Source organism: Vulpes vulpes, chromosome 2 (assembly GCF_048418805.1).
Source record: "Vulpes vulpes isolate BD-2025 chromosome 2, VulVul3, whole genome shotgun sequence".
NCBI classification, from domain to species: Eukaryota; Metazoa; Chordata; class Mammalia; order Carnivora; family Canidae; genus Vulpes; species Vulpes vulpes.
The window spans coordinates 6618775-6646662 of NC_132781.1; the positions used below are offsets into that span (position 1 = coordinate 6618775).

The 27888-nt window shown below is 51.5% G+C and overlaps 1 protein-coding gene across 15 annotated transcripts; it reads right to left on the bottom strand.

Annotated features, from left to right (window-relative positions):
* Positions 1–111: 111 nt before the first annotated feature.
* On the bottom strand, positions 112–26178 carry LOC112920766 (CMRF35-like molecule 8). Of its 15 annotated transcripts, XR_011999532.1 has the most exons (10): positions 25863–26080; positions 16702–16810; positions 15161–15371; positions 11681–12004; positions 10814–10982; positions 8075–8175; positions 4065–4102; positions 3556–3663; positions 1880–2738; positions 112–325 (listed from the first exon to the last, which is right to left on the bottom strand). XR_011999532.1 is itself a non-coding variant. In XM_072746696.1 (9 exons), exons 3-9 carry the CDS (start codon positions 15219–15221, stop codon positions 2601–2603), a joined length of 936 nt encoding a protein of 311 aa, XP_072602797.1. In that variant the 5' UTR covers positions 15222–15371; positions 16702–16810; positions 25863–26135; the 3' UTR covers positions 112–2600. The 15 variants fall into 15 exon arrangements, 12 of the variants coding, with proteins under 12 accessions (XP_072602797.1, XP_072602801.1, XP_072602795.1 ...); XR_011999534.1 differs by lacking the exon at positions 16702–16810 and having other exon boundaries at positions 1880–2735; positions 25863–25991; XR_011999533.1 differs by lacking the exon at positions 16702–16810 and having other exon boundaries at positions 25863–25991.
* Positions 26179–27888: the final 1710 nt, after the last annotated feature.

Here is a 27888-nt window from a genome sequence, read left to right on the forward strand (position 1 = left end):
GAATTAATTAAACCAAGAAAGTAGAAGACTTGTACCATGAAAACTATGAAACTACAAAACTACAAAACAAGAAATTAAAAAAGACACAAATAAATGAAAAGATATTCCATGTTCATGGATTGGAAAGTTTAATATTGTTAAGATGTCAAAACTTAAGACGTTAATACGGGGGTGTCTTAATGGATCAGTCAATTAGGGTCTGCCTTTGGCTGAGGTCATGATCCCAAGGTCCTGGGGCTGAGCCCTGTGTTGGGCTCTCTACTCAGTAGGAAGACTGCTTCTCCCTCTTCCTCTGCATTCTGATGCTCTCTCTCTCTCTCTCATTCTGTTAAATAAATAAATAAAATCTTTTTAAAAGGATGTCAATACTACTAAAAGTGATCTACAGATTCAATACAATCCTTATCAAAATCCCAATGACATTTTTTGTAGATATAGAAAAACCCATCCTAAAATTTATACAGAATCTTATAGGACCTCATGGAATAGGAAAAACAATCTTGAAGAAGAACTGGGGAAAAAAAAGAGGACCCACATTTCTGGTTCCAAAATTTAACTACAAAACCATAGTAATTAAAAGACAGTGATTCTGGGGCACCTGGTTGGACTCTTGGTTCCCCCTCAGGTCATGATCTCAGGGTCCTAGGATAGAGCCCTGTGTCAGGCTCCACACTCAGTGAGAAGTCTGCTTGAGATTCTCTTTCTCTCTCTCTCCTTCTGCCCATCCCCCCTGCACACACGCACTCTCTCTCTAAAATAAATAAATAAATCTTAAAAAAAAAAAAAAAAGACAGTTATGCTGACATGAAGTCAAGCATAGAGACCAATGGAGTAAAATAGAATCCAGAAATTAACCCTCATATGTGTGGCCAAATTATTTTCAACAAGGAGGTCAAGGCCATTCAACGGGGGAAAGGACATTGCTTCAATAAACACTGCTAGAAAAACTGGATGTCCACATGCAAAAGAATTAAATTGGTCTCTTATCTAACAGCATATACAAAAACAAACTCAAAATGGATCAAAGGCTTAAATATAGGACATAATTTATAAAACTCTTAGAAGTAAACATAGGTCAAAAGCTTCACAACATTGAATTCAGCAATGATTTTTTTGGATCTGACCCAAAGATCAGAAGCAACAAAAGAAAAAATTGACAAATGAGACAGCAAGAAAATTAAAGTTTTGTGCATCAAAAATGCTATCAACAGAGTAAAAAGGCAATCTACAGAATGAGAGAAAATAATTTCAAATTATGTATCTGATAAGGCTTAATATCCAGAATATATGGACAACCAAAATTCAACAACAAAAAAACTCATTTCAAAACTGAACAAAGTCATGTGATTTAATGAGCACTGGGTATTATGTAAGACCGAAGAATCAGTGATCGCTACCTCTGAAACTAATAATACAGTATGTTAATTAATTTAATTTAAATTTTAAAATATACATTTTTTAAAAACTAGACAAAGGACTTGAATAAATATGTTTCAAAAAAAGACACACACACAAAAAAAGCACAGGAAAAGATGCTCGCTGGGGAATGCCAATCAAAATTACAATGAGATACCACCTCACAGGTATCTTGTAGGGTGGCTACTATCAAAACAAACAAAGAAACAGAAAAACAAGTGTTGGAGAGGATGTGGGGAAATTGGAACCCTTGTGGCCTGCTGGTGGGAATGTAAAATGATATAGCTGTTGTAGAAAAAAGGATGACAGTTCCCCAAAAGCTTAAAAATAGATTTATCTAATGATTCAGCAGCTCTACTTCTGTGTATATACCTAAAAAGAATGGAAAGCAGGGTTTCAAAGAGATAGTTAAATACCATGTTTATAGCAACATATTCACAATCGTTAAAACATGAAAACCAACCAAGTGTCCATCGATGGATGAAAGGATAAGCATAGGGTGATATATCCTCACAATGGGATACTATTCAGCCTTCAAAAGGGAGGAGTTTTCTTTAATACAGGATTGCAGACACATAGCAAGCATGGCTTAAATAACTTTTTTCTTCTCTCAAGATATTTCAAACTGTCTTGATATGTCTTAACATTAAAAATAAGATTAAGAGTCTAGAGAAATGTGCCACTGGGTCTGGAGGTATGGACAAGACTCTGCTCTCTCTGTGCTTCAGGATCCTTGTCCATGAGACAAGGGAGACTCCATCTTCAAGGCCTTTGTATTCTCCCGAGCTCTCCGCCAGTTGTCCCCATGCCACAGTGATCCCAGGCACTTCCATGGAGCTGTGATTTATAAAGGTATTTGGAGATACTATCCTATGGGAGCCACGTCTTTTCTCAGAGCCACATGGGACTGAGCTCCCACTCTCCACACACAGCTGGAAGGAAGCAGAGAAGAGAGGAAGGATGTGACAAGAACTGGTGGGATGGAGGGTTCCTTGCAGGACCCCACTGGAATCCCATTCCCACTCATTGTCAGTGAAGCCAGCCAGGCTGATGGCGCCCAGCTGCCTTGTTGATGACTGTCCAGGGGAGCAGGCTGAGTGGGATGTGGGTGAGGGCTATGGGGGCTGTCCCTGGGCTTCTGTGGCCCACAGAGACCTCCAGATGGTGGGGCTGGTGACACAGACTTATGTGTTCTTGATCACGCTGTACTGTGTCTCCTGCTCCAGGGTCCTCTGGGAGTGAATCCTGTTGGCCTTAGAAGCCTCACTCTGGAAGTCAAACACCACAGATGAGTAGTAGGGTTCTTCCCTGGAAGCCTTCTGCTGAGAGAGAGAGATGGAAGGTTCAGGGAAAAATGGGGGAGGCATGGGCCCCCAGCTCAGGATGGAGATGGGGGCCACCCGAGGGGGATGTAGGGGGATCTTCACAGTGCAAATGGGGATGCATCCTCTCCTACTGTCCCTCCCACACCCCTGCTTCACCCTACCTGTGAAAACACAGCACAAAGTCCCAGGCATCAGACCCAGGCATGGGGCTGGGAGGTGGTACCTGGGATCTGCTCTGAGATCATTAATCACCAAGTTAGAAAAACAAGGATGTTACTAGTCTCAGGGCCACATGTCTGCCGCATATCTCCCCTTCATCTTCTCCAACAACTAGCCCCCGAAACTCTCCCTGAACTCTTTCACTAGCAGGTGGGTCCTGACCCCGGGGTGGGGGTGGGAGGGGAGCCTCTTCCATTTTCTGCTTTATAGTCATGATGCCTAAGGGTTGACCTACAGGGGGTCATTGATTAAAAATCTGAAAAGCAGAGTTGATACCCAAGAGACGATGGTACCAAAACAGTGGGAAATCTCAGGCGTTAACACTTACACGTGGTATACAGTGGGTGCTTAATAAATGCAATGCTTTACTGACTGTTGAGCATCACTGGCCACCCCAGTGGCCACCCCACTCCCACCCCAGCTACAATGACACCAAGCTCTGGCAGGATCAACACCTTCTGTGTGGCCCTGTGCTGGAGGGGGCACAAGATCACCACGCCGGCCCGTCATTTCCCTCTCTGCCCCCTGCCACCCCAGGGTGGTGCCTCTAGCAGAGCCCAGGATCCCCATGTGGGAGCCAGGCCCTGGTACTCACCACTGTGCTATATTCCACCTCCACCTGCCTCGGTTGCACAGGCTCTGCCCGAAGTGGCCACGTTGGCAGCTCCAGATTCGCATAGCAGAGCTCCCCTTGCTGAGTAGCCTGGGTGGGCAAGAGAGGGGGGTCTTGATGGGGGTCCACGGAGCCCCTCCACGGTCCAGCCCAGAGGAGCCTCTGTTCTTGCCTGTGTGCGGACATCTCCCCTACTCCCTTGATCCTCTGGGTACCCCAGCCTCCCCGCCTGCCTCCCCCTTCCCCCGCTCTGGTCTTCTCTGGGCAGTATTTGAATGCCCCCCCCCATGTCAGCATCGAAGGACTCTCCCTCATTCCACTTTCTATGGCCAGAGCTCCAGGGAGGACCCAATGACCAGATCTTCCGGGGATCATTCTCTCTACTCTGGGTGAGCACCCCACTCTATCCATCGATGATGCACTCAGCCCTCCACTGGCCAGTGGGATTGTTGAAGCTCCAGCCACCTCGGCACACCCCCAGCCCGTCTTACCTGACCAGGGGTCCGGAGTGGCTCTGAATTCTCACCAGCTAAAGAGACAAGAGAAGAGTTGGCAGTTTGAATCCCAGAAGAAGGCAGGAATGGGGATCCCTATGAGCCATCGGGAGGAATAATTTCCCTAGAGACTTTGGCCCTGGGAACCTGCCACTTGGGGTCTGCCACAGGGGAGGAGTTCAAGGCTTTGGGAAAGAGTGAATTGGTTGAAGAGGGAAAAGACGAATGAATGAGTGAGTAGAGGTGTGAAGAAATGAACCAGCGGGAAGGCACCGGCTTGGGGAAAGTGGCCAAACGAAGCTAGTTCTCAAAACAGTCACTCGAAGAATGTTCCCAGGTGGGAGAAGACAGGAAAAGGACATCTGTTTAGGGACACCTGTTGGCAGGATGAAACAGTTCTGGAGATCTCTTTCACAAAAACATGAAAATGCTTAACATCACCAAACTGTAAGCTTAAGAATGGTTAAGATGGCAAATTTCATGGTAGGTGCTTTTTACCACAATAAACAAAAAAAAAGCAGAACCAAAGGCCCTACCCCAGATGTATGGAGTCAGAAATGCTGGGGATAGGTTTGTGTTTTAGGAAGCCCTAAAATTTTTTTAGGGATGCTTGGGTGGCTCAGCGGCTGAGCATCAGCCTTTGGTTCAGGGCGTGATCCCGGGGTCCTGGGATCGAGTCTACATTGGGGTCCCCACAGGAAGCCTGCTTCTCCCTCTGCCTGTGTCTCTGCCTCTCTCTCTCTCTCTGTGTGTCTCTCATGAATAAATAAATGTAAAAAAATTTTTTCTAATTAAAAAAAAGTTCTATATGTCCTTTGGGAGACATAGAACTGCAGCAAACCAGGAGAGGTCACAGGGGTCATCTGTTGTACTCCCTGGCCTGGGGGTGGGCAGTGCTGTCCCTCACACACAGGAGGGTCCTGTGACTCCAAGGGTGGTCACGGCTCAGGGCACACAGCCTCAGGCTTCCGGCACCTGCAGCGTGGTTCTGCAGGAGTGCTGCCCCAGGGTCAGGCTCTGCACATCCCTGGCCCCTGCCACCCAGGGACCCAGGAGCTGGTGGGCCGTGGGGGTGCGCACAGAGCCAGAACGCCTTTGGTATAGCTGCATGGCCAGGCCACCCCCAGAGCCCACCTCAATCCGTGCATGAGGGGGAGACACTGCCCGACCCTCCAAGAGCCCCAAAGTCGAAGGTGAGACACATGGACCCTCAGGGGACGCACTCCTGGGAAGTGTTAGGGACCGGCCACCTGGCACCACGGAGGGATAAGGCTGGTGGGGAAGAGACAGGGGGACCTCTCTTGGGAGGGAACGTGGCAGTGAGCCAGCTAGACAGTAGCCAGCTGGACAGGAAGCACACGGGAGGTGGAGGCCCGTCTCCCTTGGTCACACCCATGTCCCCTAGAGCCCCGCAGAGCCTGGCATCACAGCAGGTGCTCAGGACAGCAAGGTGAGGTGAAGCAACCGCCAGCAGGTGTGACAGGGCAGGCGGCAGGCTGTGGAAGAGGGGCAGGGACCATGAGGGGACAGGGGCTGAGACTTGCAGGGATGGGGCCGAGAGTCAAGATACTTGAACAGAAGCCTTTTCTCCTGTTCCAGAGGAGCAGTGAAGCCAGGTGTAATTCCCTCCCCACGCACACACACACACATACTGTTAAACTCTGCAGTAAGAGAACATTTCACAGCAGCAACAGAAATGATAATAGGTTAAATGGAAAAAAAAAAAAAAAAGCTGGGGATCCCTGGGTGGTGCAGCGGTTTGGCGCCTGCCTTTGGCCCAGGGCGCGATCCTGGAGACCCGGGATCGAATCCCATGTCGGGCTCCCGGTGCATGGAGCCTGCTTCTCCCTCTGCCTGTGTCTCTGTGCCTCTCTCTCTCTCTCTATCATAAATAAATAAAAATTTATTAAAAAAAAAAAGCTGTAAAAGAGAGATTGTGGTCTGAAGCAAACCAAAAGGGAGAAATTGTATCTGCATAAATAAACACTGAAAAACATCTGAGGGGGCCCCTGGGTGGCTCCATCCGTTGAATGCATCTGACTCTCTATTCTCTATTTTGGCTCAGGTCAAGGTCTCAGGGTCATGGGATTCCCCCCCCCCCCAGGTCGGGCTCGGTGCATCATCTGGGGAGTCTGCTTGAGGGGTCCCTCCCCTCTGCCCTCCCCCACATGCATGCACACTTGCGCTCTCTCAAATAAATTTAATTTAATTAAAAAAAACCCAAGGTGCTTCTATTTTTCTTCAACTCACTTTGTACTTAAATAAACTTATTTTAAGGGGAAAAAGAAAGAAAAGAAAAGAAAAGAAAAGAAAAGAAAAGAAAGAAAGAAAGAAAGAAAGAAAGAAAGAAAGAAAGAAAGGCAGCTGGAAGGACACACCTCAAACGTCAGTGGCTGGTTTTCCCCGCATTTCTTATTTATTATGGGATGTTTCCTTCCTTATTCATTATGGGGGATGTTTTCCTTCTTTGTGCTTTTACTTATGTTTTGAATGCTCTACAACCATCCTATGTCCCTTTTGTAGAAGGAGGCTCTCTGGGTGAAAGGGCAGAGAGGGCTAGAACCCACAGGTCTGAGGCAATCAGGGCTGAGAAAGTCTCCGTGGGAGGTCACCACGCATGGGTCCGAGTCAGGAGAGGGCACTCAGGAAGTGATGTGGGACGAGCAGCCGGGGAAGAGGAAGTGATTTTCCTTCCCTGCTTCAGGCACACACTTGCTAGGGCTGACTGTGCGTCTACAGGCCTCCACGGTGGGGAGGGGTGTGGGGCGGAGGGGGCGCCTCCCCGGCCCTTAGCTCAGCCAGGCCCCCGGAGCACTGCGTCTGCACTGCACGCACCACAGATGCCCCTGAGTCATGGAGTCAAGGTGTTTTAGAGTCGAGAAGGAAATGTAAGGCTCACATGCCATATGGGAAAGAAATCTGCGCTCCTTTGGGTGACAGCTGGGCCCCCAGCCAGCAACAAGACGGTCACATCTGTTTCTTTCTGTGCCTTGCTTTATTTCATGAGCCCTTTGAGTTTATTGAGTGCTTATTTATTGAGCGCCAGACAGAATGCTGGGTGCATCACAAGTGTTCTCTCTCTCTCTCTCTTTTTAAGATTTTATTTATTTAATCATGACAGACATGGAGAGAGGCAGAGACACAGGCAGAGGGAGAAGCAGGCTCCATGCAGGGAGCCCTACGTGGGACTCGATCCCAGGACCCCGGGATCACACCCTGAGCTGAAGGCAGACAGACGCTCAACCCCTGAGCCACCCGGGTGTCCCATGTGTTCTCTCTTTTAATCTGAGCCCAGAGGAGAGCAAGTGGGCACCAGGATGCCCAAAGCTTCTGGGGTGCCCTTGTAGCTGGAGATAGTAAAGATAGGCTAACAAACACTGACTCTGTGGTTTTTCAAGTTATGGCCCCTGACCATGAGGAGTAGCAAAGGCTGGTGGGGAGACCGGCAAGGAAGCAGGTGGGGAGAATCGGTGGTGAAAGGAGCATGATGGTGCATGTACAGAGGTGCAGCCAGGAGGGGCCCCCAGTTACATTTGGGGAGCCAGGAGAAGGAGCCAGAGGAAAAGAAGTCTGAGGGCCTTGGAGGCCCACCAGGACTGAGCCAGCAAAAGGAAGCAGAGAAGGTGCTCCAGGGGCCCAGAGCAAATGCAGGAGAGACTGATGTCATAGCTGCTACCAAGTTGTAGGAAGTCGGGCACAGCTGCCTTCCAGAGTGTGGGCAGGGGGTGGGCAGGACCGGTTGTGGAGAGACCTGGACTTGTGAAGGTGTGGGAGGTTCTAAACAGAAGAGGGTGATGGCTTCACAGGCAATCCTCCAGGGAGCCGCCTCCCACAGCCTGCATCCACCATAGCAGGGACACTTCCTCTGGGGTCTGGCCTCTGGGGTCACCCAGGGTGTGCGGTCTGAGGGTACACATTTGATGCCCATTCTGGGGAACAAGGACACAGAGCCTCGAAAATGAGAGAGTGTGCCCCCCTACCCTGCACCTGGCAGGGAGCTAACTCACCTTTGACCCGTCTGTGTCTGCGAATCATCCTCCAGGCCAGCAGCGAGCTTCCCCCCAGCAGAAGCAGCAGAAGTGCCAACAAGGAGAGGAGTACTTGGAGCCTAGAGGGGGACACAGGGCTGTGTCGAGCAGGCGGGGATTTTGTAGTCCCCCCGTTTATTTGCAATAGATAGATAAGGTCACATTTCAAAAAAAAAATAGTATAGTCTCCTTTGTACACACGTGCAGTGTACTTAAGAACCTTCCAGGGACCCCTGGGTGGCTCAGTGGTTGAGTGTCTGCCTTCAGCTCAGGGTGTGACCCCTGGGTCCTGGGATCGACTCCCACATCGGGCTCCCTGCAAGGAGCCTGCTTCTCCTTTTGCCTCTGTCTCTGCCTCTTTCTGTGTGTCTCTCATGAATAAATAAATAAAATCTTAAAAAAAAAAGAACCTTCCAGAGGCTCATTATTCAGATACAAGAAGATCTAAATGTACATTACTTTCCCCCTTCTTTCACACAAAGGAGGCATAATACAGCACTATATATATTTTTTTTACTTAGCAATACCTTGTGGACATCTCTCCATGTCTGTGCATAAAGAGAACCCCCACTCCTGTCCACAGCTTGCATAGTATTCCACGACAGAGACACACTATAATTCATTCCATTCTTCCCTCTTAATTGGCATTTCCCACAGTCTCTTGCAACTACAAACACCGCTACCAAAAGATCACCTTGTAGCTCTATCATTTCTCTTTATTCTTAGACTTTTTTATTTGAGACAAAAAGCATGCAAGTGTGTGCCTGCATGAGTAGAGGGAGGGGCTGAGAGAGAATCTCAAGCAGACCCTTTGCAGAGCCGGACACGGGGCTCACTCAGTGCCACAACCCCGAGATCATGACTTGAGCTAAAAATCAAGAGTCGGACCCTTAACTGACTGCACCACCCACGCGTCCCGCAGCTCTGCTGTTTCACACGTGAACAAGCTGCAGCAGGTGGGAAGCTGACTTTGGGTCCCCCACTTGCCAGGTCCTTCTTATACGTCTAGTTTGCATTCATCATGTTCTAGTCTTTCTCTTAAGATGCACCTCCCCCACACGTACCAAATTGCCCAGGCTCCAAGCCACACGAAACCTAGCTCTGCCCCTGCGTGTGCATCTGCAGTCAGCTCTGGAAGTGGTGTGTTCAGGCCTTACCTAATGTTAAGATTGTGGCTTGGGTTAACAGGAGGCCCATGGAAGGGCTTCAGGGTGTCATATAATAAGGAGTCTGAATGGGACGCCTGGCTGGCTCAGTTGGTAGAGCACGAGACACTTGATTTCAGTGTCTTGAATTTGAGCCGCATGTTGGGTGTGGAGATTACTTAAAAAAAAAAAAAAATCTGGGGACGCCTGGGTGGCTTAGCAGTTGAGTGTCTGCCTTCGGCCCAGGGCGTGATCCCAGGAGTCCTGGGATCAAGCCCCACATCGGGCTCCCTGCGAGGAGCCTGCTTCTTTCTCTGCCTGTGTCTCTGCCTCTCTCTGTGTGTCTCTCATGAATAAATAAATAAAATAATAAATAAATAGATAAATAAATAATCTGAATAGGCTTTGCCCTGGCTCCTGGAGATGATGCTCTAAATCCCTGGGAATTCCCTAATAGTAGGCACGCCTTTGTAATTCAAGGACCCCTTGCATGACACTTGAGTTTATGCTAAGTGAGCCAGGACTGGGGCTGGGCACCAGAAGAACCAACCCCACGATTATAGAAACCTGAAATTCAGGGAGCAGATCCACAGGGGCTGGGGACTGAGTTCAATCACGTGGCCAATGATTCAACCAATCACACCTGTGTAATGGAGCCCCAGCAAGAATTCTAGGCACCAAAACTTGGAGGAGCTTCCTGGCTGGTGAGCACATCAATGCCCAAGGCGGGTGTCGTGCCCCAACTCCCCCGGGAGTCACCAGGGAAGCTCTGTGCTCAGGTTCGACCTTCTAGACCTTACCCTCTATGTCTCTTCATTGTCTGGTACTGGTCCTTATTTATCCTTTATGATAAAAGCATATTTGTAAGTACAGTGCTCTCTTGTATTCTGTGAGCTATCGAGCCAATCATCAAACCCAAGGGGTTCATGGAAACCTCCAAATTCATAGCCAGTTGGCCGGAAATGTGATGGCCAGGGGATCCCCAAAGTGCTCTGGAATCCAAAGCCAGGCAGTCTTATGGGGCTGAGCCCCCAGCCTTCGGGACCTTTGCTAACTCCATGTGGTCAGTGCCACAGAGATGAATCAGTGCCAGAGCTGAATCACAGTGCACAAGGTGATGCCGGGAAAAGGAGTCTGGGAACCTCAGAAATGGTTTACAACTGCACGAGTTTTTCTGGAGAGAGAGTCTTTAAGCATTGTGGGATTCTCCTGGGGGTTTGTGCTTCAAAAGATCAAGAATCAGAAGTTTGGAGGAAGAACCCAAGACTCTACATCATATAGCCTGGGCTGAAGACCAGCCTGCCTCTCCTAACTACGGGACCCGGCAAGCCGCTTAACCTCTCTGAGCCCCTGTCTCCTCCTCTGGAGCATGAGGCTGGTAATGTCAAAGTTCTAGTGAGATGAGAACATGCATGTAGGACATTTAGCACCTGCCTGGTAGGATCATCAGCCCTTATTAGAAGTCCCTTTACCTTCCATTGCCATCTCGGCTTCTCCCTGGCCCTGAGCGACTCCTGAGGAGAGACCCCAGCTCCAGGACTGGGGACAGGGGACAGGGGACAGGTCACCTTACCCCAGGCTGTGACTTGGCTGTAATTCCTCCTGGCTGCTTGCACTGTGGGTGGCTCCTGTGGTGGTCGGGTCAGGGGATGAGGAGGACCAGTACGACTTGGTCTTCATTTCAGCTGTGATTGTCGAGATCTGAGTTACAGTGATGCTGGCAGATGAGGTAGACATTGTTGCTGGCGTGGAAACACAAATCAGAGCCCGGATAGCTCTCTCGGACTCTCCCACTCACTACTTGCCAATACATTTTTGGTTTGATTTCACACAAGATGCTCACTCAGGGCAGGGGCAGGATGGAGGATCCCGGGGGCAAAGTCTCCCCAGGGCCCTCCTGAGCCAAGTGAGCATTTCCAGAAGGGACATGGGCACTGCACTGCTTGCGCTCAACAGTCCTGATTCCATCCTGCGGAGGAGGGTCAGGACCTCGGGAGAGCCCCTTGGTCACCCCTGCACTCCAGCTTCATCTCCCTCTGGCCACAGCCACAAGCCGCCTGCCTGAGACCTCTGTCTAACCTGCAAATCCGACCATCCTGGCTGGATGCTGCACCCAGCACCTTCACCGCCTGGTGCCACCTGCCTCTCCACTCAGCTCCCACCTGCCTGCAGCGCGGCTCTGGGTGTCCGCAGGGCTGGCACCAGTGCTCTCCCTCTCGTCTTTGTACACCTTGCCTTCTTGACAGCCCCTTCTCAAGATTAAGCCAAAGGGCCAGCTCTTCCAGGAAGCCTCCCTGACTCTCTGTCTCCTCCTCCTACACAGACACACACACACACACATACACACACATGCACAAACTCGTAGCAGCCATTCCAACCTGAGACCCTTCAGGCAGCCCAAGTACTGGTACTAGGGGGCAGGTGTGTGTGCGCAGCTCACCTGGGTTCACAGACACCACAACGGGGAAGGTGGGGTCAAACCACGGTACATCGATCCCACACTTGTATGTTCCTGCATCGCCTTCTTTGAGGCTCTTCAAGGTCACTGTGAAGGTGAGGTTTGCAGGATGGTCCCTGATGGACACGCGGCCTTTCGTGACTTCTCTCTGTGACTCTGTGGTCTCCACGATCTTCTTCCACACACATGGGCTTTTGCACCAGTATTTGTCATGGTCTCTGAATTCCTCCTTGTACTGACACTGCACGCTCAGGGATCCCCCCACTGTGCCTGACACGGAGTTGGGGCCATGCAGAGACGAACAGCCTGGAAAACACAGCCGAGTGTGGCCCCTCAACAGACGGGCCTGGGTCAGGGGCACCCTGGGGGTCACCCACCAAAGTTGCCCCATCTCGCATCAGCCACCCCCATCCAGAACCTCCCCTTCCTCTTCTGTCACCCCCAAAATTTCTTTTATCACAGCAGCCCCTTCCTCCAGACCCCAGCCTCCTTTCTGGCTGCTCAGGGTCATGAGGTCTCATCTCAATAAACCCCAGTAAAGCCCAGATGAACAAGAGAACCCTCCAACTCAGGAAGTCGGGAGAGGAACACATCATGTACCCCCTACCTGGGAAGAAAGAATAAGGTAGGAACAGAAATTAGGGAGCTAGGTCTGGGAAACGAAAAAGGGGTGGTGGAAGGGGAGGCGGGCAGGGGGGTGGGGTGACTGGGTGACGGGCACTGAGGGGGGCACTTGATGGGATGAGCACTGGGTGTGATACTCTATATTGGCAAATCGAACTTCAATAAAAATATATATATTTAAAAAAAGAAATTAGGGAGTTAGGGAACAGAAAACAGTGGAATTAGCATATACATTGGAAAACTGATTTTTCGAATGGGAGAGACAAACATTCTAGCGGTAGCCAAATCAAGAAAAACAGGAGAAACACATACACAATGTATTAGAAGAATAACCAGGGTTATTGGAAAGCCTCTACCAATAAGTCTGTAAACTTAGATGAAACCAATGATTTTTCTATATTTAGGAAAATATAAATTACCAATATTGGCCTGGAATATATATATATTTTTGTGAAGATATATATTATCAAGTGAAGATGCATATTATCAAGGAGACTTTTCCTGGTGATGTGTGAGGTGCAGCATATATCAAAACATCACAGGGGGGACGCCTGGGTAGCTCAGCAGTTGAGCGTCTGCCTTCGGCCCAGGGCGTGATCCTGGGGTCCGGGATCGAGTCCCACGTTGAGCTCCCTGCATGGAGCCTGCTTCTCCCCCTGCCTGTGTCTCTGCCTCTCTCTCTCTCTGTGTCTCTCATGAATACATAAAATAAAAATATTTTTTAAAAAAAGAAAAAATCATATTGTACACCATAAATATCTAGTTTTTATTTATACCTCAATAAAGCTGAGGGGAAATGCAAAAAAACAAAAACAAAAACAAAACAACAACAACAAAAAAAACCTCTGTCTTTCAAAAAACAAAAAGAATAAAACCTGGACAGTTTTGTAAGTTAGTTCTCTCAAACCTTCAAGGAACAAATAATTTCAACTTCATTTGCACATTTATAGAGAATATAGAAGCAGGAAAACCTCCCTAATTCTTTTCATGAAGACAGCATGATATATTGAGACTAAGATGCAGCTGAATTTCTTTTTTTTTTTTTAAGATTTTATTTATTTATTCATGAGAGACACAGAAAGAGAGAAAGAGAGAGAGAGGGGCAGAGGCGCCTCGATCTCCACCCAGGCGTCCCTGAATTTCTTTTTTTTTTTTTAAAGATTTTATTTATTTACTCATGAGAGACACACACACACACACACACACAGAGAGAGAGAGAGAGAGAGAGAGAGGCAGAGACACAGGCGAGGGAGAGGCAGGCTCCATGCAGGGAGCCTGACGTGGGACTCGATCCCAGATCTCCAGGATCACGCCCTGGGCTGAAGGTGGTGCTAACTCACTGAGCTACCCGGGCTGCCCCCTGAATTTCTTAATAGAATTCATCACCTTAATAGATCAAAGAAGAAAAACCAAAATAAGAAATAAAATAAAAAGAAGAAAAAATAATCATCTGCATAGATAGTGTGAAAGGATCCAACACCCATTGCTACCATTTTAAAAAACATCTTGTAGGGACGCCTACCAGTGGGATTATTCTCATGAATAAATAAATAAAATCTTTAAAAAGAAACAAACAACAAAACAAAAAAAGTCTTGCAAAGAGGCACAAGTGGATGCCTTCTTTACACTTAATGGGAAACACTGGACACCTGCCCTCCCCAGGGACAAAGCAGGGATGGCTTTGCCACCTCCGTCAGGGGCATCATTCTGGCTGTGCCAGCCTGTGGCCAATGAGAGAAACAAATGAGACAGACGGATATGCAGAAGGAATGACAAACTCCCATGTAGGCGGACCCCAGGAAAACACAAGGACACCCTGGAGTGGGTAAGGAACAGACTAGCCGTGCTGGGGTGGCCGCCTCCAAATTAATACACAAAAGCAATAGCTTACCCGTGGACAACTAGTCAGCAAACAGAGTCGAAGAAAATGTGCAATTTATAATCCAAACAACCAAAAGGAATTTAAGTACCCCAGGGACAGACCTGCCAAGGCTGGCCCGCCGGTGTGCGGAGAGCACCTGGGAGGCTCAGAAGCCAGATCCCCAGAAACAGGAAGCCCCTGCTCCCTGGAGAAGCCCTAAATCCCGGGACGCCCGGGTGGCTCAGGGGTTGAGCGTCTGCCTTTGTCTCAGGGCGTGATCTCAGGGTCCTGGGATCGAGTCCCGCATCGGGCTCCCTGCAAGGAGCCTGCGTCTCCGTCGGCCTGTGTCCCTGCCTCTCTCTGTGTGTCTCTCATGAATAAATAAATAAAATCTTTACCAAAAGAAGAAGAAAGAAGAAGAAGAAGAAGAAGAAGAAGAAGAAGAAGAAGAAGAAGAAGAAGAAGAAGAAGAAGAAGAAGAAGCCCTTCATCTCTTCCCTCCCCGTGGCTTCTCTGCCCTCCCCTTCGCTCCCACCACCTTCTCCTCTGCTCTGTCCCACCTCCCTGCCTTGGGGAGACCCTGACCCTGGCCCTCAGGCCCGGCCCCTCCCATCACAGCCTGCTCCTGCCAGTCCCCAGCCCTCCCTGCACAAGACACGGGTCCCTTCCCTCAGTGGCCTTTGGGGCCCTCTCCTACCCACTCTGCTGCCACCTGCCCTCTCCTCCTTCTTCTTGTACTAATTCATCTGAAACTTCCCACAAAGCCCATCGGGGCCCCCTGCTGTGGCCCATGGAAGGTCAGATGGATGACCTGGGCCTCGTCTGGCCCCTCCAGGGTGCAGCCCTTCCATCCGTCCACGTCTGTGCTGGACAGAGCGCACCCCGCTCTGAGGTCTGGGGGACCGCTGCCTCCCCTGCAGCCGTGCCCCTCACGGCCTCCCCACCCACCCACCTCAGCTGCCTCCCCAGCCCCTCACCTGGGACCCAGAGAAGCAGCAGAGCCCAAGGCAGCCATGCAACCCGGCCGTGCCAGACCATCTCTGTGGCACAGAAGTCACCTGCAGCAGAGCCAGGCGGCTTCGGGGCGGCTTCGAGGAGGAGGAGGGCCAAGTCTCCAAGGCTTCCACTTCTGCTTTTCTTCGTGCCGGTTGCTTCCTTGTTCAGTATCTTTAGATTCTATTCCTAGAGCTGGTCAGAAAGTGAAGGGCACCGAGGGAGCAAAGCCTCTGGGGATGGTGACGGGCGAGCCCCACAAGACCCATGCCCCATCCTACCCATCCCAGCTGTGTCACAGATCCCACAGGCATTTCCAGTGCCGGGAGCCCTCCAAGCGGCATTTCCAGTGCCGGGAGCACCCCAAGCGGCACAGGCCTGCACCCTTCCCCCTCCATCACAGCCCCAAGACCACAAGGCCCAGTTTCCTTCCTTCTGGGCACAGTAATTCCTCTGGTTTCCTTGCGGTCAGGGTGAGGAGCCAGTGGGGTGGAGCCAGGGCCAGCGTCCTTCTCCAGGCCTGGTGGCACCTGCAGTGAGGCCGCCCCAGAGTGCTCCCCTACTATGAGCCCCCAGCTCAAGGCCCAGACCCCCAAGCTGGCACAGGGACCTCAGAGCCCCAATGATTCTTAGTCTTGGACGCATGTCCTCAGGCTGTGACCTTCCTTCCTATGCAGTTTGTACTGGTCCCAGCTCAGGGCTGGGCACATAATAGGGACTCAGCAAACTTGCAGGGACCCCTCTCACCCTGGTTCACCTGGAGCTTAGACTCCAAACACAAGTGCACACACACACACACATCCTTGTGATGAGTGCCCTCAGCTTGCACAGTGTGGCCACATGAGCATAGGAAACCAGTCCTATCGTGTGACATGTCATCTGAGAGCTTGTGGTTACTCATTCCCAGTACCACCCAGAGGGAGCCCTGCACTAGCTCTGGAGGCCCAAAAATGCCCTTCCTCCCCTGCTCCTTGGGGCGTTTTCACTTTCCTGCTCCCTTCTGGCCACAGGAGCACCTTTCCGGGGAAGGTACAAGGGAACCAAAAAGACTCGCCCATTCTCCTTTGCAAGGTTCCAAGCACGGAGTTAAGTAGGCACCAGAAGAATTTCTAGGACAATGCAGTCATAAATTAAAAGACTCATGAAGGGACACCTGGGTGGCTCAGCGGTTGAGCGTCTGCCTTCGGCCCAGGGCATGATTCTAGGGTCCCAGGATCGAGTCCCACGTCAGGCTCCCTGCATGGAGCCTGCTTCTCCCTCTGCCTGTGTCTCTGCCTCTCTCCCTCTCTCTCTGTGTCTCTCATGAATAAATAAATAAAATATTAAAAAAAAAAGAAAAGAAAAGACTCGTGAAGCTCCAAGATCAAGATCTTGAATAGAACAGGAGACTGTAGGAGAGGTGTCATCCTTGGTGGTGTACTTAGTCTAGTAATTATCAACTCTCCCCAGAGGTGCACCTTTTCCAATTTAACCACCAAAAGGCACTGCTATGGTCTCAAATGTCAAGGTTAGGAGGGGGACCCACCAGACCGAGAAGCAGGAGGCTAGGATCTCCTGTGGCTTGTCCACTTGGTGCTGGCACAATTGTCGGTAAAATATGTGGCTCCAGCAAAATGTCAGTGATCACAGCTGATCTGTGGTAGTAAACAGTATAATAATTATAAAAATACTTGAAAGGGAGGTAATAATGTTGTTAGGTCAGTCTTTCCCCAAGGGAATACATCTTCACTCTAATGGAAGGCAATAGGGGAGTGCCTGGGTGGCTCAGCGGGTTAAGCATCCAATTCTTGATCTCGCCTCAGATCTCAGGGTTGTGAGTTCAAGCCCCACCTTGGGCTCCATGCTGGAGCCTATTTAATACATTAAAAAAAAATTTAAAAATTAAAGAAAACAAGAAAGAATGGCAACAGGAAAATAGGGTTCAATAGGGAAAGAGAGATGTGCTTCACAAGTCTGTGGGGTGTGACTCCTCTTAGGATCACAGAGAAACATCTGGACTCCTGGAGGAGGAAGGCAGGGGTCTCAGTCCCTGCTGCATCCACCCTGCTCACCCCAACGGGTCCACAGACATGAAGGAAGAAATGAAATGATGCATAATTGCCACACGAGGGGCACCTGGGTGGCTCAGTCCAACCTCAGGTCATGATCCCAGGGTCGTGAGATCGATCCCCATGTCGGGATCTGTGCTGAGTGTGGAGCCTGCTCAAGATTCTCTGTCTCCCTGTCCCTCTGCCCCTCCTCGTGCTTACTCTCTAAAATAAATAAAATCTTTTTTAAAAATTGTCACACGATGTCAGATTAGGGAAGTGATACTTTCCCCATCACACCCTAATAACCACATGTCTACACGATTGGGGAAGACAAGCCTGAGAGCCCCAGGCCTGAGCCCCCTTTCTCAGGGTTGAGGTGTGGGGGGGAGTCCTGCAACCGCAGGACCTTTCATCAGGTTCTGAGCCTCTTCCCAGTGTGGACGCACATGCTCGGAGGTCCGAGGGACAAGGGTGGACAGCGCGGGATGGGGACTCTCTGGACGGACATGGTAGCAGCAGCCACTGCATTGAGTCCCGTGAACGGCAGGGGCCCCAGAAAAGACTTGGGGGCCATTTAGCTGTAAGGCCTCTCGGCAGAACTTCCCTTTCCAATCCTTCACAGTCCCAGAACTGCCCTCTTCCCGGGGCAGTCGGTGGCTCCCACCCCTCTCCCTCTTCCTTTCTGGAGCTCAAGGCCCCTCCCGCACTGTGGGTGCCCCTCAAGCGTGGCCAAGAGGCCCAGAGGCTGGGAACCAAGGGCTGACCAGCAGGAAGCGGCCACATGACAGGCTGCTGTAGAAGAGGAGCTGACAGTTGGGGGAGTCCGTAATGAGAGGGGAAGGGGGACCCAGCACCTACTATGTGCCAGGTGCTTCGTCTCCAGGGGGTTAATATCTTCGGGGATCCCTGGAGGTAAAAGGGTAACAGGGAATGAGAAGCAGTGGGGGAAGCGCAGTGGGGAAGGAGGACCGGGAACTGGAAGCATCTGGAACCTACCTGCCACTACACTGGACTCCCTGGGACCACCTGCACCCACCCGCCTGCCCACCTCAAGGGAACCCACTCCCGCATGGCTGGACCCTCCAGGGACCCAAGCAGCTTGGCAAACCCATATTCCAGTGCATTCCATATCCCCAAGGTCACATCCAACCAGCTAGTCGTGGCCTATAACACACTCCCCTGCTTGGCCCTGGACACGCTATGTTCTAGACAGAGATGGAAATGTGGGTGAGCAGCTGGGTGGCCGTCCAGGCCAGAGGCCTGAGTGTGCAGTCTGCCCCCAGAGGGCTCCTGAGGCTTCCTGTTCACAGAGCTGCTGCTCTCACAGGTGCCTAGAGCTGGAGGGAATGTGAGAATGTCTGCACCCCGGAAAGAGGACCAGCAAGGAGACCTGTCCCACAGGGGCCTGGGGAGCACAGCGGAGTATCCTCTCGGGGCCTCCTCCTGGGTGTCTCCGGATGGGCGCCCGGGGGCTCCTCCGAGTCCCAGCCAGGGGGACTGGGGCATCGGCAGTGGGAGGGGCCCGGGTCATCCCCCAAGGTCATTCCTTCACCTTCAGCCTCCTGCACGCCCCCTACTCATTCACTCAAGGCTGCACTCAAGTCATCCCCTCTGAAGGCCCGCCTGCCTCCTCCAGGCGCCTCTGAGCCCCTCCTGCACCCCTGGCCCCCGCAGTGTCTGTTTCGGCGTTTGCTTGCCCAGGCTGGGGTGCCGCTGAATGCCCTCCTTCGCAGGATAAGACTCCTTGAAAGCAGGGAGCCCCAGGCTCCATACCCACCGCACTGCCCAGGGAAGGGAAACCAGGACTGGGGACAGGTACAGAGAAGCCAGGCCATCGAGGCCTCTCCGGTCCTCATGCCAAACTCCATCCTCGGGAGGAAGAAAAGGATAGAACTTAAAACGGTGCGAGTGTGTTAAGATCCATCCAACTGAGCCCTGAGGATGTGAGCTTACCCTAAGCCACCGCTCAGCAGAAACTAGGTCCGAACAGAGGCCAGCAGCCGGCACACCTAGAGGGGGCGCAGGGGCAGCTTCCGGCGCTCGTGGCCGTCCTCTCCCGGCTCCCCAGGGACACACAAAGTGGGCAGATGCCCGGGGGCAGCCTCCTGCCACCACTGGACCCTCATGTCTCCTGCATCACTGCTAATACCCTAGGAGGTGGGGGAGGGGATCCAGCCCCGGAGGATGCACCCCACCCTACCCTCCGCACCCCAGTGGTGACATAGGGGGTATCGCAAGCTGGTCTGGCCCTGAGCTGCCTTCCACCTGCAGGTGTGTCTCTGGTCAGTGGATCCGCATTTCCTTCTGTGAAGTGGGAGCAGTACTGCAGGCCCTGCGTCCCCTCCTCCATGGGAGGCTCGCGGTGACAGCAGAGACAAGGACACACCTGTCCCTCACTTAGGCTGCTGTTTGCTGAACTCATGCCCTGAAACGTGCTCACCTCTGCTCCTCACACTCATGAGATAACTCACTTGCAAGAACCCCAACTTCTGTCCACCATACCACACCTCTCGAGTGATTGACTGCCCAGGGCAGGGGGAGAGTGGGTGCTAGAGGCAGTGGAGGGCACCAAACTGCCACCCCAGGGCGTGAGACAAGGAAGAGGTTGTTGGGTAACTGAGGTTGACAAATTGGTGGGCTTGCCCGGGAGTCCTCACTCCGCAGGCCTCCCCATCACCGGCTTCTGCTTCCTCCTCCTCCCTCACCCAAGAGCAGCCCCAGGCCACTTTCTGTGTAGAATGATGCCAGACAAACATAAAACAGTTCCTGTTGGCTCTTGCCCCTGTGCTGACAGAGGGTGGGGTGGGATGACCAGCAAGCTGTCAGTTCAAAAACTTCTAATATTGCCTTCGGGAAGCACATTTGGCCTCGAGTTTGACCATGTGAGCTTCTGACCCCCTGGGAATGACCCTACCTAGGGAAGGTCAGAGACTTCCTCAAATGCACACACATACACCCCTATAACCTCCTTGACCCCACCGCTTATCTGTCCCAGCAGCCTTCCCACAGACATTTCCAGAAGCTGATAGAACGCACGTGTCTCAAAGGGCTAGAGGAGGCAACCGAGAGTCCATAGGACTTTGCAGTAGGTGAGCGCTAGTTATAGACGTGGCCGTGTCTCCCTCCTGTTCCAAGGAGCAGGTAAGGATTATACGTGCTGCCTGCTGGTAAACGTGAAGCTAATTGTGTCACCTCACTTTGCCTGAGTCTGGTATTTCCTTCTGGTTTTCTGTACCTCCCTGAGATCCAGACAGGTTGGACCCACTTTCATTTCCTGAGTCTCTTAGTATATCACAAAATGAAGAGTGTCTAAAAAAGGATTAATGAAAATCAGAGCATTTAACAAATCAAAGCTTTTCACATGCAACCTACACACACACAATTACAAAGTTTATAAAAATATTAACTCACGGTGTGGGCTGGCGATGGGACCCAGATGCAGAGTTATGGGAACGATACTTTCCTTCCCAGCAGAGGAAGTCCCATAAACACTGGGACTTTAAGGACAAACTCACATAGGAATAAGGTCAAAACTAAGTTTGAAGAAGGGTTCTAAGGGGCAACTAGGTGGTCAAGTGTCTGCCTTTGGCTCAGGGGGTGATCCTGGGGTCCTGGGATCGAGTCCCACATCGGGCTCCCCGCATGGAGCCTGCTTCTTCCTCTGCCTGTGTCTCTGCCTCTCTCTGTGTGTCTCTCATGAATAAATAAATAAAATCTTAAAAAAAAAAAAAGAAAGAAATCCTCTAATATTGTGTTCCGGTAATGGTTGCACAACTATAGATTTACTTATAATTACTAAAATATACATAAAAATAAGTTTTATGGCTTTATACCTAATTTTTAAAAAACAAATTTAGGGACATCTTTGTGGCATAGTCAGTTAAGCACCAGACACTTGGTTTCGACTTGGGTCATGACCTCAGAGTGGTGGGATCAAGTCCCACTTTGCACTCTGTACTCAGCATGGAGTCTGCTTGGGGTTCTCTCCCTCTCTCTCCCTCTGCCCTCCCCACCGCCTCTCTCTCTCTCTCTTTCTCTCTAAAATAAATAAATAAATTTTTAAAAAACAAATTTGACGGATGCCTGGGTGGCTCAGTGGTTGAACATCTGCCTTTGGCTCAGGGCCTGATCCCAAATCCTGGTCAAGTCCCACATCAGGCTCCTTGCATGGAGCCTGCTTCTCCTCCCTCTGCCTGTGTCTCTGCCTCTCTCTCTCTATGTCTCTCATGAATAAATACATAAAGTCTTTTAAAAAAAATTTGAGGCCCATGGTGAGTGTGAGCCCAAAGACCTTCTCTCTACCACCATCTCCTGCCATTCGTCTCAATCTCTGTAAGTCCTATCTCCCTCCTTCCTTCACCTGCCCCAATCTCCCTCAGTCCCTTCCTGGCACTGACCTAATGTTAATATTTCAAAGAGCTGATTCCTTCCTTCCTGCAGTGTGAGAGGAACCGGGAAGGCTGTCAACAAATCAAGTAGCAAAGTAGTTTAAAAAAACTTCCAAGAGAGGGAATGGGTGTCTCCCTCTCCCTAGGAAGTGAGGGATGAAGCTCCGTGGTGCAGGGACCGCTTGTCAGTAGCGCTTGAAAGACGAGGTGTGCCCTGACCTGCCCTGGCCCAAGTCATTCCTACCTGGCTCCATTGCACCCTGAATTCCAACACCTTCCATGTTTCAACTCCTGGCTGCCCTCTCCCACATTGGCTCCCTCCCAGCCCACCCCTGCCTGTCTGTTCCAGCTCTGGTGGGCCCACAGGGGACACCTGAGGGCTCCAGAGGATGGGGTGGTGGGGTCCAGAGTGAACATAGACTGGACAGGGTAGAGCTGGGGCGAGCCCGATGGCAGGCTGTGGGGCAGTGCCAGGGAGGTCCACCTGTTCTGGTCCTATTCCCAAGGTGGGGGGATCCAGGGAACACAAACCCGGCAGCGGGACCCAGCAGGCAGGAGGCAGTGCCCTCTGCACTCCCGTAGAGAAGCTGCTCCCCCCAGGACCCAGGTCAAGTCGGAATTGGCCAGCGACGGGCGGTCCATGTCGCCACCTGTCGGTGGTTGCCAGAGCTGCCGGCTTTGTCGGGCAGGTAACTGGTCCATCTCTGCAAGCGGGGAGGCCCAGAGGCTTCTGTACACAGAGCCAGGTGTGCGGCATTGATCCTTCCAGATCCCCCAGCCAGCAGACCAGGAAGAAGGGGAAGGCCCCGCCCCTTGGAGAGAGAATGTGGAGACTTCAGAGAGTGGAGGCGGGGGCCTCTCTGTGGTGGACCAGGAGCCAGGGAAGGCAGGAGAGGGAGAAGCACGGAGAAGGGAACAGGACAGAGGCTGCCCAGGAGGGATGGGAGACGCTGGAACTCAGACTCTGGGATGTCTTGGACTCCTGGTTCCCAGCCGGTGAGACCCAAGGGACGCTCAGACACCCATCCAGGCAGCCAACTCTAAGCACCACCCCCCCACCCCCCTGGGACTGCCCAGCTGCCTGTTAGGTTGAGCAGGCTGTTGCTCTACTTGCCTCAATTAGACTGTTCTAGAAGGGCGGGGCTGAGGCTGCAGGTGGGGGTGGTGGGGCAGCAGCCTCACCTCTGGGACTGAGAAGTCAGAGGCAGGGAAACGCGTCAACCTCCCTCCCCTCTCTCCCAGTTAAGTTCTCTACCGTAAGGCTCTGGGTTCGAGGCCCAAGCACCCCAAGGCTCCCCGCCAACAGGAGCCCCTTTCTGAACGTATGTTTCGGCCACACGGGGAGGAGACCCAAGGATCTGGTGTCCAATCCCCAATCTTTTCACAGGATCAGATCCACCAAGTTGGCTCAGAAAGTGAGTGAATTCTGACGATCATAAAGAGCAGGGACTCTGTCTGGATCTCACGGCCTGGCTTTGAACCCCAGTCCTGCCACTGACCAACTGTGCCATCTTGGCTGAGTTATCAACTTCTCTGGGCCTCAGCTTGTTCACCCGTGAAGTGAGGATAATGATCACACCAGTCCCCAGTGTCCACACCCCAGAAAGGTTTGGAGTTGCTATATCTACTGGCTTTATCGCATCAACACCACCCTGCTGTGCTCCAGGGGAAGGTGAAGTGGGCCACAGCTTGTGCCTCTTCCTTAATCTCCAAAACCAACAGAGTAGCCTTCCTGGTCCTCCTCTTCTGCAAGACAGCTCAAACTTCTTTCAATCCTTTTCCCAGGTCTTCTTTCCCCAATGACTAGGGTTTCCCTTTCTCATCTGTCCCTCATCATCCTACAATAGCCATATCTTTGGGACCACTTTGCCGGCTCCGGCCCCACATAACCTCATACTTGGATGGGCTGCCCAGAACCCCAGGGTCAGGACAAGTCACTCCAAATTGACTTCAGGACAAGACCCGAGACGCCGCCATACTTCTGACTCCACCAGGGGGCACTCTATGCCCAGGCATGGTTTATTAGTTTAGTTGACAACTATTTAATGACCACCTACATTGTGCCAAACGCTGGCCCAGAGATGGGGACATGAAGATGAAACTATGACAATTCTCCTTTCTGGGAGTTCACATTTTGGTGTGAAGCACATAAACAAAGACGGGAAAACAAAGGATTTCCTTAAAAGGTAGAAGTAGTACTCAGATCAAGGCAAAAGTCCCAGCGGCCTGGGTGGGAGGGGGCCTCTCCCTTCCATCAGACACAGGAAATGATGCAGAGAAGTGGCCCCAGGAGTCCTCGATCCCAGCCCTGTGACCCTGCCCATGTCAGTCCCATCTGATTTCTGTTCTCCAGGAATTCTGAGAGAAGGATGAACAGAGCCCTTAAAAATTCCAGAAGGATATACAGCCTGACCCCAAACAGAGCCTCAGTTCTTGGGAGGTGTGAGAGGACGACAGGCCTCAGGTCCTTAGGCTCTCCCTCTTTCTACCCCACACACCCTGCCCCCCTGGCAATCCCCAAAGTATGGAAAAGTGATTGAATGTTTCCCTGTGGGCCAGTCACCCAGCTGGTCCAATGCTCCCCCCCAGCCTTCATAGGACCATCAAGGAAGTCAGGGGTGGGGATGGTATACAACTCATCCGGGTCCCCACCACAGGGCCCCCAGGCTTGACTAACTGTAACAGTCAGTGGGGTCCTGGTTAGGAATACAGCTTCCCAGGGCCACTTCAGCTCTCCCGCATCAGGATTCTAAAGGGCTGGGACTGGGGATCTGTCATTTCAACAAGCTCCCGAAGATGATGCGTACAATCAAACACGTTTAGGAAACTCTACTGTGCAGAATTTGGAATGCCCGGGACTCTACTTGGGCTCAGAGGTGGTGGATAGGATAGGATTGATTAGGATAGGATAGGACAGGGGTGCCAGGCATCTGACTCTTGATTTCGGCTCTGGTCACAGTCTTAGGGTCCTGAGGTTGAGCTCCACCTCAGAGCTCACATGTGAGCTCTCTCTCTCTCTCTCTCTCTGTCTCCCTTCCTCTCTCTTTCCCTCTTAAATTAATTAATTACTTAATTAAAACCTTATCTTAAAAAAAATAAAAAGAAGGGGCAGCTGGGTGGCTCAGTCAGTTAAGTGTCTGCCTTCGGCTCAGGTCATGATCTCAGGGGCCTGGGATGGGTAGACTTGAAGAGTTCTTTATACCCATGCAGGGGGATGGAGATAGGCAACTCTGAAGCTTCCTCCAGACAGATTTCCCTTAGGCTCCCAGAGGTCAGGGCCATTAGGGTGAGAGTCCCATTCAGGAGGATGGCCTTGGAGTCCCAGTGAAGAGTTTAATGCTGCACTCATTGTGCCTCTGCGTCCTTGAGCATCAGACGTATTTGTTAAACCATTGTGTGAGCAACGGAAAGACATCTAATGGTTATGGTTGTGGCAGTCCAGATCCTTTCAAAACTGTGTTAAAATTAGGGAATGGCGGTCCCTGGGTAGCTCAGTCAGGTAAGCACCCAACTCTTGATTTTGGCTCAGGTCATGATCTCAGAGTGGCGAGATTGAGTCCCACGTCCTGCTTGAGGTTCTCTCTCTCCCTCTGCCCACCCCCGCCTGCTGTTTGCACTTTCTATTTCTCTAATATAAATAAAATCCTGGCGGGGGAGCGGGGGGAACAGGGTAGAATGGCTTGGACCACCTTTGGGTCATGGGTGAGGTTATGGCCAGAGGCATCCCTGTTTACAGACCCTACAGCCCTAGCATGTGTCTTGTCTGGGGATGCTCGTAGGCCTGGGTCCTGGCAGACTGTGGATTAGGAGGGAGAAGGGCCTGGGAGACCCCAGAGAGGGGCAAGTATGCCCCAGGAGGGCAGCTAGAGGTGAAGAGGTTATGGTCTCTCTCTTTTTTTAAATATTTTATTTATTTATTCATGAGAGACACACACACAGAGAGAGAGAGAGAGACAGAGACACAGGCAGAGGGAGAAGCAGAATCCATGCAGGGATCCCGATGTGGGACTCAATCCCGGGACTCCAGGATCATGCCCTGAGCCAAAGTCAGATGCTCAACTGCTGAGCCACTCAGGCGTCCCCAGGATGGTCATTTTAGAATGCATTTCCTCAGTGCCTTGCCCCCAGGAATGACAGGGTGGGGGACCTCCCTCCTGCCCTGCAAGGCTGAACTCCCTTTATGATCACCATGAGCCAGAAACTGGTCCAATGGACCAGATGTCTCTTATGCCCTCCAGGGGGAACCCAACATTGTGTTCAGGTGTTACCTGAGGTCCCTGTCTCCTCGGAAGACGGGGTTCTCCAGCCTCCTGCCAAGGATTCTTGGGCTCAGAGCTGGTCGGTGCGGCTCACTCCTGGGGGTGGCGGACACTTGGAGCGGTGCCTCTGTGACCCAAGGTGGGCAGATGGCCCCAGCTTTATAGCTTTCCTAAGGGGTGATTGTGGGCCCATCGTGACATCCAATCACAGCTCTCTCGCCTCATTTGGGTTGATGAGGGGGCAGTTTCTTCTTTATTCTTTTACTGAAACATGAAAGATGAGGAAGCACACTCTCTCACCAGAGGAACTTCACTCTTCATGATTGCTCACCACCAGCCCTCCCTTGACCCAGATCTGTAGCCCATATCTGGGAAGGGGTACACAGATCTCAGTGTTCTTGGCCTACAGACAATAGATAATTGTCTCCATTTATTAATGCCATCTGCTTTCCTGGAGGAGGAAAAGAATCTCAACATGGTGCCAGGCAGACTCAGCCCCCATGTGGGGGTATCCCACAGCCTGCCTGAGAGAACCAAGCAACCACATTTGCAAGACTACACTTGTGAAGGATGCCCTACCAGCACATGGCCTCTCCCTGGGGCCTGCTGCATTCCTCAAGCGGCCTCGGTTCTGGCCTGTGCTGACAGACCCACTCCCCTTCCGCCTTGACCAAGACCAGCCCAGGGGTTCCCGCTGAATTCCGTCTCCCCCCCATTCAATATGGTAGAGCCCTAGTACCTCAGAATGGGACATGATTTGGAGATAGGAGTCTTGACAGGAATAATCAAGTTACCATGAGATCATTAGGGTGGACCTCCATCCAATATGTCTGGTGTCCTTATAAAAAGGGGACATTTGGACACAGGGACACAATATAAAGGAAAGACGGCATGAAGAACCACAGGGAGAAGACGGCCGTCTGCAAGCTGAGGAGAGAGGCCTGGACAGGTCCTTCCTTCGGGGACCCTCAAAAGGAGCCAACACTGCCCACACCTTGATTTCGGGCTTCCAGCCTCCAGAACTGAGGCGACCCATTTCTGTTGTTGAAGCCACTCCGTCCTTGCTGCTTTGTCAGATGGTTCTGGCAAACTAGCACCAGGCTCCCTGCTCACTGGTCTCCAAGAGGACGGGACCTCCTAATGACTCAGAAACTCCCTTCTTGACTTCCATGTTCATGATCAAGGGAGAAACTCTCAGCCGGCTCAGGCTGCCTCAACCCCCGACACAAATACACTGGCACACGCACACACATGGGGTGGCTTTGTCAGCCAAGAACAGGCCAGGACCTTATCAATACGGTGAAGCAGGTGCAGAATTCACATGGGCTGCTCCTCCCAGACACACCCGGCAGACAGCAGCTGACGTGACACAGGAGGTGGGGTTCACGGATGACGGGGAGGGGGAATTGTGTGCCAGGGTTCAGGGTGGGGACTGATGTTGATGACAGGGTGGCAGGGAACAGGTTTTAATGAATATTGATGGAGAACTGATGAGCGAATGAATGAAAGGGTCAAACGTCATTCCCACGTCTGTATTCTCTGCCCTGAAGGACACGCCAGGCTTTCTAGTGAGGAGCCACCTGCATAAAAACCCTGCAAGCGGTGTTGGCGCTCCTGTGTGTTCCATGGACACAAATCTAACCCAGTCTTCTCAAAATTGCAGTTATTTGGTTAGGTGGAGGTGGAGAGGGGGCACTGGGGGTCCCATGCACCTACGTGTGGCAAACACACTCTGTCTTCCCCAAGCCCCCCATCTTTAGCCTCCTCAAAAGTCCGCCCAAGGGCAGAAAGCACTGGAAAAAAACTTGGCAGGGTGAAAGCTGCCTATCATTCTTGGAGGATGTGCACAGTGAGAGGTGTGGCCAAGGACTGCTGGGGTCTGGCCTTCGTGAAGGGCAGGTGGTGACAACACCACACCGGGGGATGAATATAGGGTGAGCTCACCTTGGGATTACTTTTCTTTTTCCGGATTAATTTTTTAAAATATGTAATAGATTTTCATGGAGAAGGAAAGAGTAAGAGGAAGGAGAGAGGG

Excerpts from the sequence above, each read along its gene's own strand:
- LOC112920766 (XM_072746690.1), bottom strand. The coding sequence starts at position 15,221 with ATGGTCTGGCACGGCCGGGTTGCATGGCTGCCTTGGGCTCTGCTGCTT. Across the intron at positions 12,005-15,160 it reads GCTGCTTCTCTGGGTCCCAG|GCTGTTCGTCTCTGCATGGC; the intron begins GTGAGGGGCTGG and ends TGTGTTTTCCAG. Across the intron at positions 10,983-11,680 it reads TGTGGTGTCTGTGAACCCAG|CAACAATGTCTACCTCATCT; the intron begins GTGAGCTGCGCA and ends TTTCCACGCCAG.